This window comes from Anopheles stephensi, chromosome 2 (assembly GCF_013141755.1).
Source record: "Anopheles stephensi strain Indian chromosome 2, UCI_ANSTEP_V1.0, whole genome shotgun sequence".
In the NCBI taxonomy this organism is placed as follows: Eukaryota; Metazoa; Arthropoda; class Insecta; order Diptera; family Culicidae; genus Anopheles; species Anopheles stephensi.
The window spans coordinates 76,339,115-76,353,471 of record NC_050202.1 but is presented as its reverse complement, the minus strand read 5'-3'; the positions used below and the strand labels follow the sequence as shown (position 1 = coordinate 76,353,471).

At 47.4% G+C, this 14,357-nt stretch overlaps 4 protein-coding genes across 4 annotated transcripts; 2 read left to right on the top strand and 2 right to left on the bottom strand.

The window, feature by feature from the left end:
- The first annotated feature begins 840 nt into the window (after positions 1-840).
- On the top strand, positions 841-8,462 carry LOC118507708 (serine/threonine-protein kinase PAK 1). Its single transcript, XM_036046603.1, has 2 exons — positions 841-953; positions 1,230-8,462. Exon 2 carries the CDS (start codon positions 1,498-1,500, stop codon positions 3,094-3,096), a length of 1,599 nt encoding a protein of 532 aa, XP_035902496.1. The 5' UTR covers positions 841-953; positions 1,230-1,497; the 3' UTR covers positions 3,097-8,462.
- On the bottom strand, positions 4,786-10,175 carry LOC118507710 (methionine synthase reductase-like). Its single transcript, XM_036046605.1, has 3 exons — positions 10,015-10,175; positions 9,552-9,950; positions 4,786-9,486 (listed from the first exon to the last, which is right to left on the bottom strand). The coding sequence occupies exons 1-3, from the start codon at positions 10,099-10,101 to the stop codon at positions 8,635-8,637; spliced, it is 1,338 nt and encodes a 445-aa protein (XP_035902498.1). The 5' UTR covers positions 10,102-10,175; the 3' UTR covers positions 4,786-8,634.
- A 210-nt stretch (positions 10,176-10,385) lies between these two features.
- LOC118507714 (coiled-coil domain-containing protein 137) lies at positions 10,386-11,665 on the top strand. Its single transcript, XM_036046612.1, has 3 exons — positions 10,386-10,649; positions 10,719-11,307; positions 11,388-11,665. Exons 1-3 carry the CDS (start codon positions 10,555-10,557, stop codon positions 11,616-11,618), a joined length of 915 nt encoding a protein of 304 aa, XP_035902505.1. The 5' UTR covers positions 10,386-10,554; the 3' UTR covers positions 11,619-11,665.
- Positions 11,666-11,728: 63 nt separating this feature from the next.
- LOC118507709 (methionine synthase reductase) lies at positions 11,729-13,712 on the bottom strand. The gene is made up of 3 exons (XM_036046604.1): positions 13,267-13,712; positions 13,051-13,191; positions 11,729-12,986 (listed from the first exon to the last, which is right to left on the bottom strand). The coding sequence occupies exons 1-3, from the start codon at positions 13,360-13,362 to the stop codon at positions 11,865-11,867; spliced, it is 1,359 nt and encodes a 452-aa protein (XP_035902497.1). The 5' UTR covers positions 13,363-13,712; the 3' UTR covers positions 11,729-11,864.
- Positions 13,713-14,357: the final 645 nt, after the last annotated feature.

Below are 14,357 nucleotides of genomic sequence, written 5' to 3'. Positions count from 1 at the left end.
GCCGTGCTGCTGTTAATCAACGAATGGATATGTTACAGAATTTATTACAGCACACGATCTGGTGTAATGTGGAACGAAAAGAATGATGGAATGATAGAAAGGTGACAATCCAACTGCTTCGATATTCAACATGATAATTCACTGTTATACTTTATTTCATTCATGAGGTATATAGGGTATTTACTAAATAATCCTGATGATTTTACGACAATCTTCACGTGAATATATCTAGCCTTATTCGAATGCAAAGTTGTTCTTCTTCTTTTTGGTTTTCTAGGCCTCTCCTCTGAAAATTAATCTGAAATCCTTTTATATTTTCTCCATTAAACGAAACGAAACGAACACTAGCCAAGTATAACTAATTCCGTAGAACAGTAGAGTTTCCACAATATTACTGTATGCAAGTTGGTTGCAAGCTTTGCTACTATCACTGGGCAAAGAACAGATTTCAGTGGATTGATAAGATTTCTCCTTGCTTCAGTGTTTCTTTAAAAACTGTAATAGTTTTACATTAAATCTTTGATTCGATTAAATTGTAGGACTATATTTAAAATGCCTTGCAAATGTTTTGTTTCAATATATAGCTTGTGTTGGGCGTAGTTTTTTATCAATATTATTCATATTTCATGGTCAAATTTATCCATCGATTTATTTCATATTTTGCTACATGCCAATTTTCAAATTTTTTCCAATTTTTAACTTCTCTGCAACGAAATTGCTCATAAATTATTTTTCAACCGTCACTTTCAAATATTGAGCAACTGAGCAATTCGCTCAGCTACAGCACGGCACGTGTACTGTCAAATGTGCATCGTCGTGTGGTGGTGAAGTTTCCACACGCACACTTCATCACAAAGACAGAGTGTGTAGGGCTGTGCCAAAGTGTCGACGATTCGTCATAGCACTTGAAGCATTATTTCCAAGTTCCTCGCGTTTGGTGTGTGCAGAGAAAGGTACAACATCATGCGATGAAGCATAAATCCGTGCTACGCGTTGGGATGCAGGTTTATTAAGTTGGCAAAGCATAAATCGACGGCTAGTATTGTGGGGCGTTAGCGTGTGTGTGTGTGTGTGTGTGTGTTGGTGTGGTGTGGCCGTGTTTTCGTGTTCGTGCGTGAATCCCCGAGGAAAAAATTCCAGTACCCCGAGCGATAAGCACCCGTCGTTTGGTGTGGGACAGTTCTTCTTCCTGCTGCTGTGAATGGTTTTTGTTTCCCTTCCCTTTGCAGCAGAGTTTTAGTGCGGTGCGTGTCCACGGGACTGTGATCTTGCAATTGCCTTAAGCGTGAGATTGTTAAACACAAAAGAGGAAAAGCTTGTGTGCTCTCCGTAGTGCGCGATTGGTGTGAGTGAGTCTATTGTGTTTTTGTGGCGGATACGACTGTCGCCCCGATCGGTGGAACAGGAAGTACATTGCCTTCGTAGGGAACCGACGTCCCTTCCCTGTCGCTTTTCTTCCCATCGCCAGACGCAACGAGCGCCGTACACACGAGCAAGATGATTAAAAACATTTTCGGCAGCAGACGGGCGAAGGATTCCGAGCGGAACAAGATCTCCGAAATCGGTCTCCCGACGAACGTGGTGCACGGGATGCACGTCAGCAAGAACCAGCAAACAGGGCACCTGGAGGGCCTGCCGAAGTCATGGATCCGCATGATGGATGCGTTGATCACGCTCGACGAACAAAGCAAAAATCCGGAGGCGGCCTACCAGGCGGTAAAGTTTTACAGCTACTCGATCAAAAAGAAGGAAGCGACGGAACCGTTCAAGCCGTTCATCACGGAAGATGCGATCCACGAAGAAACGGAATCGATTGACCAGTTTCTCGACCAGAAGACGACGCACAAGAGCGAAGATTCGCTGGCGGGGAGTAACGAGGAAAACGAAAGTGTCCCGCAGCCGCCCCCACCTCCGCTGCCCAAGAAAAGCATGACCCTGCCGCCGAAGCCACAGCTGAAACCAAAGCCCAAGAACTACACCAGCAAGGTGTACAAAGGCATGGACAATCTGCATCTGATCGATGCGGGCAGCAACAGCGAAACGATGATCATTCACAACGTGCCCCATTTCGACACACACCAAAGTTCCTACGCGACCTGCACCAACGTCAACAACAACAACAGCCTCGACCAGGAGCCCGAACCGGCGGACGGCGATTTAATACTGCGACCGAAGGAGAAGCTGGCCCGCCAGCCCAAGAGCGACGAACAGGTGTACTTCGAGCTGAAGAAGATCTGCAACCTGGACGATCCGCTCCAACGGTACGAGAAGACGGTCGAGGTGGGCAAGGGTGCTTCGGGGGTCGTGTTCATTGCCCTCGACCGTAACACGGGTGCCAAGGTGGCCATTAAAACGATCGACATGAAGAACCAATCGTCGAAGGAATCGATCCTGAACGAGATCAACGTGCTGAAGGACTTTAACCACAAGAATCTGGTCAACTTCCTGGAAGCGTACTACCTGGAAGACGTTGACCAGCTGTGGGTAATACTCGAGTACATGGACGGTGGTCCACTGACCGACGTCGTTACCGAAACGGTCATGAAGGATCGACAGATTGCGGCCGTCTGCCGGGAGGTGCTGCTCGCCATCGACTTCCTGCACGCGAAGGGCATCATCCATCGGGACATCAAGTCGGACAACGTGCTGCTCGGTATGGACGGGTCGGTGAAGGTGACCGATTTCGGGTTCTGCGCCAACATCGAGGGCGACGAGAAGCGGCAAACGATGGTCGGCACACCGTACTGGATGGCGCCGGAGGTGGTAACGCGCAAGCAGTACGGCAAGAAGGTGGACATCTGGTCGCTCGGCATCATGGCGATCGAGATGATCGAGGGCCAACCGCCCTACCTGAATCAGGCCCCACTCCGAGCGCTCTACCTGATTGCGGCGAACGGTCGACCGGACATCAAGAGCTGGGACAAGCTGTCGGACAATCTGAAAGACTTCCTGGACCGCTGCCTGCAGGTGGAAGTCGACATGCGTGCGTCGGCCGACGAGCTACTGCGGCATCCGTTCCTGCAGGACTGTATGGAGCTGCGCACGTTGACACCGCTCATAAAGGCCGCCCGAAGACTGCTGAAGCGGGACAACTGAGAGCAGTGGCATGCGTCTGGCAGGTAACAGGGAAAGCGGAACGGAGCGGAACGTGAAACAAGTCAGATTTAGAATCGTTAGTAGGAACATTTTTGCCGTATGTGGCTGTGAGATTAAGTGCCTTTTTACACCGCGTTCCCGCGGGACAGGGGGAACCGACGAATGATGGGAACAACAGCAAGTCAGTAGAGTCAGCGAACGAGGGCACAGTGGTGCAAAATTGGGTTTGATAAAACGAAAAACGAAACCGGTAGAAGGATATAGGATGGGCACGGTGTTTGTGTGCGTGTGTGTGTGTTGCGCCATCGGTGTGACCCGCAGCAAATCACACCCCATAGTCAACGAGCTTAAAGATAAGGAAAAGTAGAGCTTACGTATAGATTCGCTGTGCGAGATCGAAGCGAACATCGATAGCGGCGGCAATGTCAGAAGAGGTGGTTGGTTCGGTACTGTTGCAGCAGCAGCAGCAAATGATAAGGGACTTGTGGCTCCACGTTTGTCCACGCCTGGGCTGTTGTGGCAGCACTTCGATTTGCGTTGGTTCCGAAGTGGAACGGAACAATCAATCATAACGCGTGTGTGACCCTTTTGCCACACGATCTGCGTGTTGCAGTTCCAGGGCACAACATGTAACACAGTATTCTGGCACGCAAAACTAGCTAAAGTTTGCTGGACGGAAAGATGGATTCCCACCATACATTCCTCGTGTTTGTGCGAAGAAAGTTGGTTTCGGTAGTGCAAAAGAAAGGAAACTATGCAAGACTATGCTCTCCGCGCAGATCATTGATCGCACCACTGCCAGTTGATAGTTTTATTAAGAGAAAATGTGTGTGTGTGTGTGTGTTTTTGTAGTGAGCAAAACGAGCAACTTCGCGTCCGGTAATGGACGCGTTTGTGCGCCTGTTTGGAGCTGGTGGTGCTGTGGGCATATATTAAGCGGCGAGCAAGCAGCAAACATTCCATGGCCAAAAAAGCAAAAGCGACGGAAGAAACACACCACCACCGCGATCCGAAAGACGGGGACTCATCTCGAAGAAGCCCAAGAACGATAATAATGTCGCTTGGTGATTAGCCGGAACCATCGTCGCCACGAGGCAAGACAGAATAGAGTAAAGCGCGTCTGCAGCGGCAAATGAGCATCCCTTTCCCGTTCTGCCCACTGCGACTGGCAGTGGATGGATGATGTCGCTAGCGATGTCGTGGCGCGTACTACCCGACGGCCTCGATGATGATGGCGAGACGAAGACGATCTCCGTCCTGTCCCTATGATTTCACTCGACGGTTGAACTCGCGTGAGCCATCGAGGAAAGAAACAAAAAAAAAACCTTCAAGCAGACCCAGAGACCGTCTCATACGCGCCGTCTGTTTGTGGTGCGAGATGGAGTTGGTGGTTGCGCGTATCCATCCATCACTTCTTCCCGCAGAGGAGAATGAGCCCAAGGGAAGAGCCGTGCTGGTGGAACGTGCACAGAAAGTGCATTTGTTCCAGTGCGCTTTTGCACTGCAGAGGAAGTGGGGAGAGAGAGAGACAGTGTGTTTGTGCTCGTCGTCCTCACCATCGTCGGGGTAGTGTGGCTGGAATTATTCTATTAAAATTTACATCTCATTGAAGAAAATCACGTTGGTTGCACGGGGCAGGGGGGTTCATTCGCAGTCCCGGGCATTTCCAGCACTCGCCGGGCGTGTGACGTATCCATGCAATCGCGATCGTCTTGGAGCGGGCGCCCCGGGCGGTGTACGTACGACACTCTTGCCAATTTTCATTAGCACCATGGTGCGAGCTGGTTGGTCTACCAAGCAGCGGCTAAGATTGTTTTTGAATTGAAGGGCGAGATCGCGATGCATACGCACACAAAACAAATATCTAAACCCATCCGCATCCGGACCCGTATGGGCGGCTTAGACGATCCTATCTTGCAGACGAATGGGGCACCATGTCGCCAGCTGGAGGTGAAATTCTTTCAAACGCCAAACAGCACAGTACGACCCCGCCGTCGAACATATGGCACGGCTAGTGTTCCTTCATAATGCTGTACGGTAGACAGGCACGCGTTAAAACGGACGACAAAACAAGGCGAGACATGCAAGAAGGAAAGCTTTTATGTGCGTTTTATGTATGTTATAAAAATAATTTGCCTTCTCCAAATGCAACTTCAATGAAGGGTTCTTCTTCGGGTTGCTCTCACAGCGCAGGAGTAGCGCGGTTCAGTGCCGTCTTCGCTCTACCCATGATCAAATTTGAACCGGTTGGGTTCCGATTTTATCATTCGAAACCTTTCCAAATCCACACACACACGCTTCATAGGTAGAAAGTGAGAGTCTTTTACCTTCGGGCATGGTTATTACCTATGAGTCAGCACCGGTTTTGCGCTCACTCCCAAAATACCTACATTATTCCTCCAACTCGTCTCCACTAAACACACGAATGTTTTATCATACCCCCCCACCACCAGCCAAGCGCCCTCAAAGATGGCGAGAGGACACTAGCTAATGTTACGGTGATGATTCATCCGCGTTGAAAGTCCACCCAATCATTTTGTTGTACAAACCGGGCCTACCGACGTCCGTCTAGCGCCCGGTTTCAAGCAGCAAACGAATTAAATCCATAAGACTATTGTGACACACGGTTGTAACAGGATTGTAGACGAAGATGTTCGCTATGATCGGGATATTTGATCTGGTTTTGCTGGAGGATTGCACGCTCTAAGAGTAAGGCTGTTGAGGTTTTAGATGTTACACAGATATGTAGATATGTGGGGGACTAGAACAAAAAACATTCTTAAAGGTCCGATGAATGGATAACTTCCTTTAGCTTCTACGAGAGCTAAGCAAATCACCTGCCGCGCTCTGACGACACGGCGTAGAACGATTCTCCTGTACACTCGGGCCCAATGTAATTCGTGCCCGGTTGATTATATGGTGCGCTTTGCGAAAACGGTGCTTTAATGTTTCACGCTTCACGGCAACAACGATAATCGGTGTGATGTACCATACTGACACCTCTTCTCGTTACAACGCTCTATACCTCGATGTACGCCTCGATGTCTATCGAAACTGTTACGACAGCTGGTGGCCCTGGCGATCGGGCCGCCACCCGCCAGCGAACGACGCTACCCGGTGTATACGGTAGTAGCGGTAGCGTCTTGATGTGATGAGGTAAATTAAATTGACCTTATGCTGCACACACTGTGCGCGGCGGGCCTCTACTCCCCTCGGGACGTTCGGGAACCCCAAAGTCGTTCAATCACCACCGTTTGTTGTAAGATTGTTCCTAGGGTTGTGGAATGGAAATTGTCCGAGGAAATGACACCGTACGGCAAGGGTAGAATAAATTCAGATTTCCGGCAACTTTGACGAGACAGAGAGAGAGAGAGAGGCTTCGCACCCAAATTCTTGGGCATTTACCGATTCATTCCAACATGTTCTGGAAGTGTCCGACTCCAACCGGAGCTGTGTAGCTAAAAGGCAGGAAGTATCAGGACCATCTTCGTCTATTCGAAGGGAAGCAAAAACAGCTTCGTAATGCCGTTTTTCCGTCGATTTCGTAAACTTGGCTTGGTCCATTTCTCGATTTGCAATGCCATTTATCAGCCGTTATCAGATAACAGGCTGAAGCACCCAACAGCGCAAAGCACCACAAGGTACTACGGTATATTACATATACTGCTCCGTTGCACCACATCCAGCACGGCGGCGGGCACAGGAGTGTGTCTCAGTCTTGTGGCCAGAACCGTAGGTGCTAATAATGAACTCTACCTTCTTCGATGTATGAATGTCACTCGCTGTACTGAGCGCTTCCTGTTTCCTCTTATCAAATTGTGTAACGGACACGAATTCGCACTATAGGAAGTGACCCTGTTGATGGGGCGATTTTTAATCTGGTGCAGTACCGGGTGCATCACACTCCACAAACTCCTCCCCGTTTTACCAAGCCTCCAAGGAGGTCTTTTAGGGTAAGGTACGCACGGGTACAGTGCACCCTCGCCAGTACCTGTCGTGGATTGCCTTGAACAGTGTATTTGGAGGTTATGCGTCGATCGTGCGGAGTGTCCCGATCGTACAGCACACGCCGCGTGTAACCATGAATGAGGAAGCAGAAAACGCCAACATGTTGCATGCATGTTTCGCATAGAAAAACACCCATTCGGGGCGGTTGGGGGCTAGCAGCACACGCTGTCTTCTTCCGCGCCGATTGGCCACAGCTTGCCTTACACGACGTTACGTGCCGCGTTACCACCAGCTGAGATATAGTCGTCGATTTAGTAGTAGTAGAGCGCGTGTTGAGGAGAAGTCGACAAAAAAAAACGATTTGCTCTCGCCACAAAAAGAACGCCCTCTGTATGACCAGCATCATCGAATTATGTTTTGTTTAGTGTAGTAGAAATAGATGCACGAGCACACTATCTTCTGCTACTCCAAGTGGCAAGGTGTAGTGTTTGTAGACGCGCGCATCTGCATCGTCGTCCATGTACAGAAAAACCATCCCAGGCCATATTTAGGTTTCGACGATCAGAATGCCGTCCAGGCCGCGCACACACAAGAAAAATGCGGATTCTACTAAGGTTTTGTATGTCTGTCTAGCGCTATTGTACATATCGAACGGAAAGTATACATTTCCTCTTAAAGTGACAAATGTTCACTAAAGTGTGTGTAGAATGCTGATGTTCCACACGCATGTTAGCCGATGCCAGTAGTGTAAATAGATAGAGAGAGCATTGCAAACAGAGAAGAGCAAAAAAAAAACCACCATCACAATCAATCTACCGATAAGGGATAGGAGGGGGACACTTATGTGGGAGAAAGCTCGCACATTGTATTCGTAACTGTAGAACAATCATTCTGACCATATGCGGTAATTGCTTTTGATTGCTTACGTTCTTCTGTTCTTTTTTTAAATACATAGGCAAGCATGTATTTTTTATGCGTATTACACGAGTAAGAACTATTTGCACTACAAAGGGGGAACGCTTTTCGGATCACCTTTGTACGGCAACACCACCACAAAAACACATTACCACATTGCAATGCATTCGGCGATAGCGAGTTATAAATGTGGCCCGACTGCAGAACCCGGCATTTAGAGTGGGGATAGAGTATTTTGAAGGCGTGAAGCCACACACACGTACATACACAATCTTTTTGAACATTTTTACCACATTCTTACGTAGACGGCTAGGAGTCAGGATATTATATTCGGTATTAGCAATGAGTTTTTTTCTTCTATAAAGTATTTCCATTTTGCTCCAGCGTGGTATCGCACAACCAATTTCATTCAACACTATTATGTTGTAGAACTATTTTTTTATGCAATATTGTTAAAATGTTTTGTGTTTAGGAATATAGTTTGTGATAGGATGTCATAATAATCTGTACTGGTTGAATTACGTTTTTTTTCCTGTCCGAAACCGAGGCCGAAGAAAGTGTGATGTGACAGTATATTCGGTAAGTAGTTGAAGCCTTTCCACATTTTATTTGTTCCGAATTTTACTCGGCTTCGTTTGTATCGCTTGAAGCTATCCATACAACTTTCGATGCAGTTTACAGCCACACATCTTCGCGGTATTTGCCATCTTTCTTTAGCCCACCGACGAATGTTTGCATATCCTCTTCCGCTTCCGATGCCTCCGCAAGCATGTTCACCACCGTGTCCGTTATCTGTGGTAGCAGAACCTTTGAATCTCCACAGACGAAAAACAGAGCGTGAGGGTTACGGATGTTTGCAATGATTTCGGTACGCTTCTCATGCATCTGACTCTGCACATACTTGTGATGCGTGTCAGCATCACGTGAAAACGCTTCATAACAACCGTCCAGCACGCCCGCTTTAAGATACTCCTTGATCTCGTCCCTGCACAGGTAGTTACGCTCACGGTAGCGAAATCCCGCAAACAGTTCGGCACGACCGAGCGTTTCGCCCTTTGCTAACGCAGCGGCACGTTGCTCGAGAAACGAAAGATACGGAGACATCCCTGTACCGGTGCCAACCATTATGATGTTACACTTTAGATCGGTGTCCCTGTACACGAACGAGCTACTTTGGCGGAAGTAAAGGTACACCTTTGCTCCCATTTCCAACCCTCGCAGGTATGTTGTGGTAATGCCCGGATTATTCGCGTCGTGCGAGAAAAGTATCCGTACCGTTGGGCTGTCCGCTTCACGGTATGCATTAGCTATCGAATAGGGACGCGGCATAAGACGCGGCAAGTGTTCTATGAGTATTGCGGCCGTTGGTCGGCAGGATGGAACTAGCTCGAGCAGCGAAATGATGCCCTTTCCGTGCTGCTGGACGAACCTCTCGTAGGCAGCAATTCCTTCTTTTGAGCATAAAATTTCGAGAACGCGTCGCTCGTTCTCGTCGGTGGTGCAGGTTGTTAACGAGCGTATCAAGAGCTTGAATGAAAGAAATTCATATTGTAATCTAACGGTTGAAATAAGTCCTTCCTTCTTTCACTTACCTTCTTTGGAACCGCATGAAGATCCAAACACTCTTTGAACAGTCGTCGGTAGTTTACCACCGAAGGCACAAACAATGGAACTTTTGCTCCCTTTTTTGTTGTATTCGGATCGATTCCAACACTACACACTGCGTCACTGCCGGAATGTAAATCTAGCCGATCTAGAACGTAATTCACGTCGGGCTCCGTGTTGTAGGATAAAATTCCTATCGTGTCTCCGGGCCAATAGCGATGGCCTGGATCATTCAGGTACCGCAACGTAACATCGTGTACAGTTTTTACATCCTCACCCTCAGCAATCGTTGTGAGTCTAGCTACATATGCTTCCAAAACCTTGGTCACAGCAAAGGGTTGAGTTACGGCTGCTTGCAGGTGTGATTCTTGCAGTGGAACATCTTCCTGTGGAACAATAGTTGGTGTAGTTTACGGGATTTTACGGATCAAAACTAGCGCTTCCACTTACTGTCTCGCGTAGGGCAATAAAATTCGAAGGAACAGCTGGCAATGTGAGCTTCTTCCCTTCAAATTCGCGTAAAACTTCCGAAAACATCCCGGTGGACCGACCAGACCAAAACAAACGTAAACACAACAAAAGCACGTTGCACCCGGAGCAGTGCTGCCAGCCAAACTGACATTTTCATGTTTTAAATTTGTGTTCATGTTTGCATGCGTATTGTATGTGGTAGTATTTTATTGATATGACCTCAAATCAGTAGAAAAATAAAAATAAGTATTTAAATTTTATAAAAGTACGTAGAAAATTAAAATCGTACATCTGTTGCTTCAAAAATGCCTGAATGCTGTCAGTTTGCTGTCAGTGTACTTTGACAGTTCTCACTCAATCACTGACAGCCTCTTCACTCGCATGCGGTGCGATGTTGTTGTTCAACAATTCTCCCCAAAGAAGTTAACAAACGTGCTGAGCTATTGAGTTAATCGGTAAAAATAGTGGTATTTGACTTGCTAAAGTTGCACAGTAAATCCTACAAATACCAACAATAAAATGGGACGCTTCGGTCCAACGCATCGTAAAATCCCTGTGCCCAAACGGCACGGTGTTCGTGACCCGCTCAAACGGCTCGCTGAGAAGGAAGCTTCGTAAGTACACGCTCAATGCATTCTTCCATTTCCTACCGAAATAACAGCATACATTCTCTCCAATTACAGCATTAAAGACAAAATCAACAACCCTCCGAAGGAACACGATGTGCAGGAGGTGTCGAACCGGTTCAAGCGCTTTATGGCACTCGCGAACGATGCCAGTCGCACCAGAAGGAAAAAGAAAGAACCGAGGAAAAAATCGTCATTACAGATCGGCAACACGGTGGTTCAGAAACGTCCAAGAGAATCCGAGGAGGCGTTCCTTAGCAGGGTTAGTAACGTGCAGCATGATCGCGAGGTGGAGGCCAGCTTTGGTATGAAGTTCGGGGTGGAGGTGGAACACGATGACCAAACGGGAATAATTCGTGTAGTCAAACGGAAGGGAATCGAAGTCGATGGTATGTTGGAAAAGATTACCGATGAAAAAACCAACGCACGAAAATCGAAGGCTGCCGAAAAGGCTAAAGCTCGCAAAGCAATGATAGCAGAGGAGAAGGCACTCAAAAAGCAGAAAGCGCTAGAATCGCAACGGGAGGAGGAAGACCTATTGCTGCGAGAGTACCAGTACGACCGGGTGCCTTTCGGTGAGGTGGTAAAGGAACCGCCGTCACTCCACACGCTGCCACGCCGTGCCACTAGAGAAGGTGTAGCACGGGTAAGTCCGAGCAGGCAGCAACGCACTACTGTGTGTGATGGAGAACGTTGTTTTAATTGAAAATGTTTCATTATTTTCAGCCTGGTGCAAAAAGTCTTCTGCTCAGCTCGTTGCTGGACCCAAAACAAACGGAGGAAGAGGAGGAACCGCTCCCAAAGAAGTCGTCGAAAAAGGCAAAGGCAAAGGAAACGAAATTAGATCTTAAAGGCAAACGGAAGAACCTACCTGCCGCGACACGAATGAAGATCGAACTTGAACAGCAAAACGTGATCGAAATGTACCGACAGTTGAAGAAGAAAGCAAAGCAATAAATAAATGTTGCGACGGATCCTACCGCTTGGAGCATGATATCAAGGTACGTTACTTCTTTTGCTGTGGTTGAGGGCATTCCGATTGATTCTTCTGATTCTGACAGTAAAAATAACTTAGGCGAACGTCCGAACGTCGTTTATTATGAAGCACTCAGCGGTCGTCAGTTATAAATATGGGCTTCTCCCGACATCATCTCGCGACCCGGCATTTCTATACATGTCACGAGCAAATGTAAATCCTCCAGCTCAATACCGTATCATCGAATAGTACAGATACTTCCCCGACTTCTTATACTCAGCCAGCAGGTCGGCTGCTTCCGATTTGGGCATAGATTTCACCTTGCTCATACACGTCACTATCGTGTCCTGAATGCGGGGCAGCATAGTGCGTCCCTCCCCGCAGAGATACAGCTTGGTAGCGTCATCGAGCAACAGCTCCACAAGCTCCTCCTTCCGATCCTCGATAATGTCCTGCACGTACTTGTACTGACTGTCCTCGTCCCGCGACGAGGCCACGTGCAATCGATCCAACACACCACCTTGCATGAAACCCTTCAGTTCGCTCTCGTAAAGATAGTTTCGTTCCTGGTAGCGGCAACTCGTCAGCAACCAGGCAGATCCCATTTTCATCTTCCGATTCGAGCTCTTCATCTGCTTACGATACTCTAGGAAGCTGATGTACGGCGTCACCCCAGTGCCGGGTCCGATCATGATGATATTACGTTCGAGATCCTCCTCGCGATAGTTGAAGACGGGTTTCAGCTGACGCAGGTATATGTACAGATATTTGTCCCATTTGCTCGGATGCAACAGCTTGCTTTCGAGCATGTGCGTCGTAATGCCAACGTGGCCATCGTTCAGCATAGCAAAGGCGATGCGAATGTGGTTCTCTCGCCCATAGCTCGCTATCGAGTACGGTCTAGCCTGCAGCCGTGGTAAGTGCTCTATCAGCAACGACAACGGTGGTTTACAGGTGGCCACATACTTGAGCACATGCAGGAAGTTCATCTCGTTCTTGAGAATCAACTCATTGTACAGGTTGGAACCTTCCTTTGAGGCCAAAATCTCCAGCAATCGCTTTTCGCACTCATCAGCCGTATAGCCGGCCAGGGCCTGAAGCAACCCTTTCCGCGGTGTAATCCGAATGTCCAAACATTCCGCCAGGAGCCGCCGAGGAGTGACGTACTTTGGCACGTAATGGGGCAGCTCCGGGTTTTTCTTCTTTACCGGTTTTGCCAGCCTCACTTCGTACGTTTGGTCGGCCGACTCGAGCAGATGTAACCGGTCCAGCACATAATCTACCTCGCTGGCCAGATTGTAGGTGAGAATGCCGATTGCATCACCAGGAAAATATTCCTCTTCCATATTCTGCAACGTAGTAAGAAGTTTCGTTAGCGAATAATCGTTGATTGCAAACTAGAGACACATTTACCGGTGGAAGTTTGATTGCGGTCTCGTACACGGTCTTTATATCGTCACCCTCGGCCAAGACACGATAGAGCAGAATGCTGGTTTTGTACACATTGCTCGAACCGAATGGTTGCCGGGTGGTGCTCTGCAAGTGATCCGAAGGCTGAAGGGCAAAAAATGTAAGGAGAACATGATCGATTAACATAATGATGCGCCTCCATTATACATTACTCCTTACCACTTGTCCACTTTCGGAAAGATTCGTCTCGATGAAGGATGCTGGTAGCTTCGTGAGCGTCAGCGGTGTCGCTTTAAACTGCTCCAGAACATTCATTGCTGTTTTGTGGATCCGCGTGCGATGAATGAAATCACGATTGCACTTCTCACCAATAAATCACCAGTATTTTGATGGGGTTATAGGGTTTAGGTTATAGAAACTAAACGATGTTCCGGCAACCGGCATTTATTGCTGGTTGATAGCATAGGTCTAATGGGGTTTGTTTAGGTCGTCCTCACAGCAAAACAGCAACTATTTTAACGCCCTCAGCACCTTTTTTCTGCTTATTTTAGAAGTTTCGGCAGAGTTTTGTTCGTGATTTGCTGCGGACGCGTTGTTTCGGCTGCCTTTGTTGTAAATAAACTCGGGTGAAGGTTGTGTAAACCTTGTCAAGGTTGATATACATTGAAGTGACAGCGCTTGTCGAGGGGTAGGAATGTAGTTGCCAGCTGTTGCGACTTTCGTGATTCAAAAAGTCAGTTAAATTTTGAAATGTGTTTGTTAAGTTTATCATCTGGTTGCTCAACGACCCAAAGGATTCAACAGCTCGCGACTATTCAATAATCAATAGCTACATTACTGAAATTCACATTTTTTACATCAGTTGTAATTAAATTAGAATGCAACGCCAAGGCGGTGAATTCGTTATAGACGCTCAAATTCTTACTATTGGATTATCAACCAATTTATTCCTGTCATAGTAAATAATGTTCAACGCTCAGAAGCTCATAATCATCACAACATGAAGTTACTAGACATTTAATTAAATATGTTTAAAAACATTGCCTTTATCGTCATCGTCATATTAATCATTCAACACGTGTTCCTAGAGTATTCAAATTCAATGGTAGCTCATCACGTAACTTTTCAATTTACAACTATTACTACAACCATCACGCAATTCAAGTCGGATAATTGAATTGTGTTAACAATACTAATGATATCCGAAGCTCATCGCGAACCCTCATAAGGATCCCTCCTGCATATTACGCATAAAAGCTTCCCCCCCAAAAAACAGACGCAAAGATCGCGCGAAATTTATCAAATCAATC

Bases quoted from the DNA above. Each gene is read 5' to 3' on its own strand.
- LOC118507708 (XM_036046603.1), top strand. From the start codon at position 1,498: ATGATTAAAAACATTTTCGGCAGCAGACGGGCGAAGGATTCCGAGCGG.
- LOC118507710 (XM_036046605.1), bottom strand. From the start codon at position 10,101: ATGTTTTCGGAAGTTTTACGCGAATTTGAAGGGAAGAAGCTCACATTG. The intron at 9,951-10,014 runs GTAAGTGGAAGC...ATTGTTCCACAG, and splicing joins TTATTGCCCTACGCGAGACA to GAAGATGTTCCACTGCAAGA. The intron at 9,487-9,551 runs GTAAGTGAAAGA...CTTTCATTCAAG, and splicing joins TTCATGCGGTTCCAAAGAAG to CTCTTGATACGCTCGTTAAC.
- LOC118507714 (XM_036046612.1), top strand. From the start codon at position 10,555: ATGGGACGCTTCGGTCCAACGCATCGTAAAATCCCTGTGCCCAAACGG. The intron at 10,650-10,718 runs GTAAGTACACGC...CTCCAATTACAG, and splicing joins CTCGCTGAGAAGGAAGCTTC to CATTAAAGACAAAATCAACA. The intron at 11,308-11,387 runs GTAAGTCCGAGC...CATTATTTTCAG, and splicing joins CTAGAGAAGGTGTAGCACGG to CCTGGTGCAAAAAGTCTTCT.
- LOC118507709 (XM_036046604.1), bottom strand. From the start codon at position 13,362: ATGAATGTTCTGGAGCAGTTTAAAGCGACACCGCTGACGCTCACGAAG. The intron at 13,192-13,266 runs GTAAGGAGTAAT...TTTGCCCTTCAG, and splicing joins TTTCCGAAAGTGGACAAGTG to CCTTCGGATCACTTGCAGAG. The intron at 12,987-13,050 runs GTAAATGTGTCT...ACTACGTTGCAG, and splicing joins CCGCAATCAAACTTCCACCG to AATATGGAAGAGGAATATTT.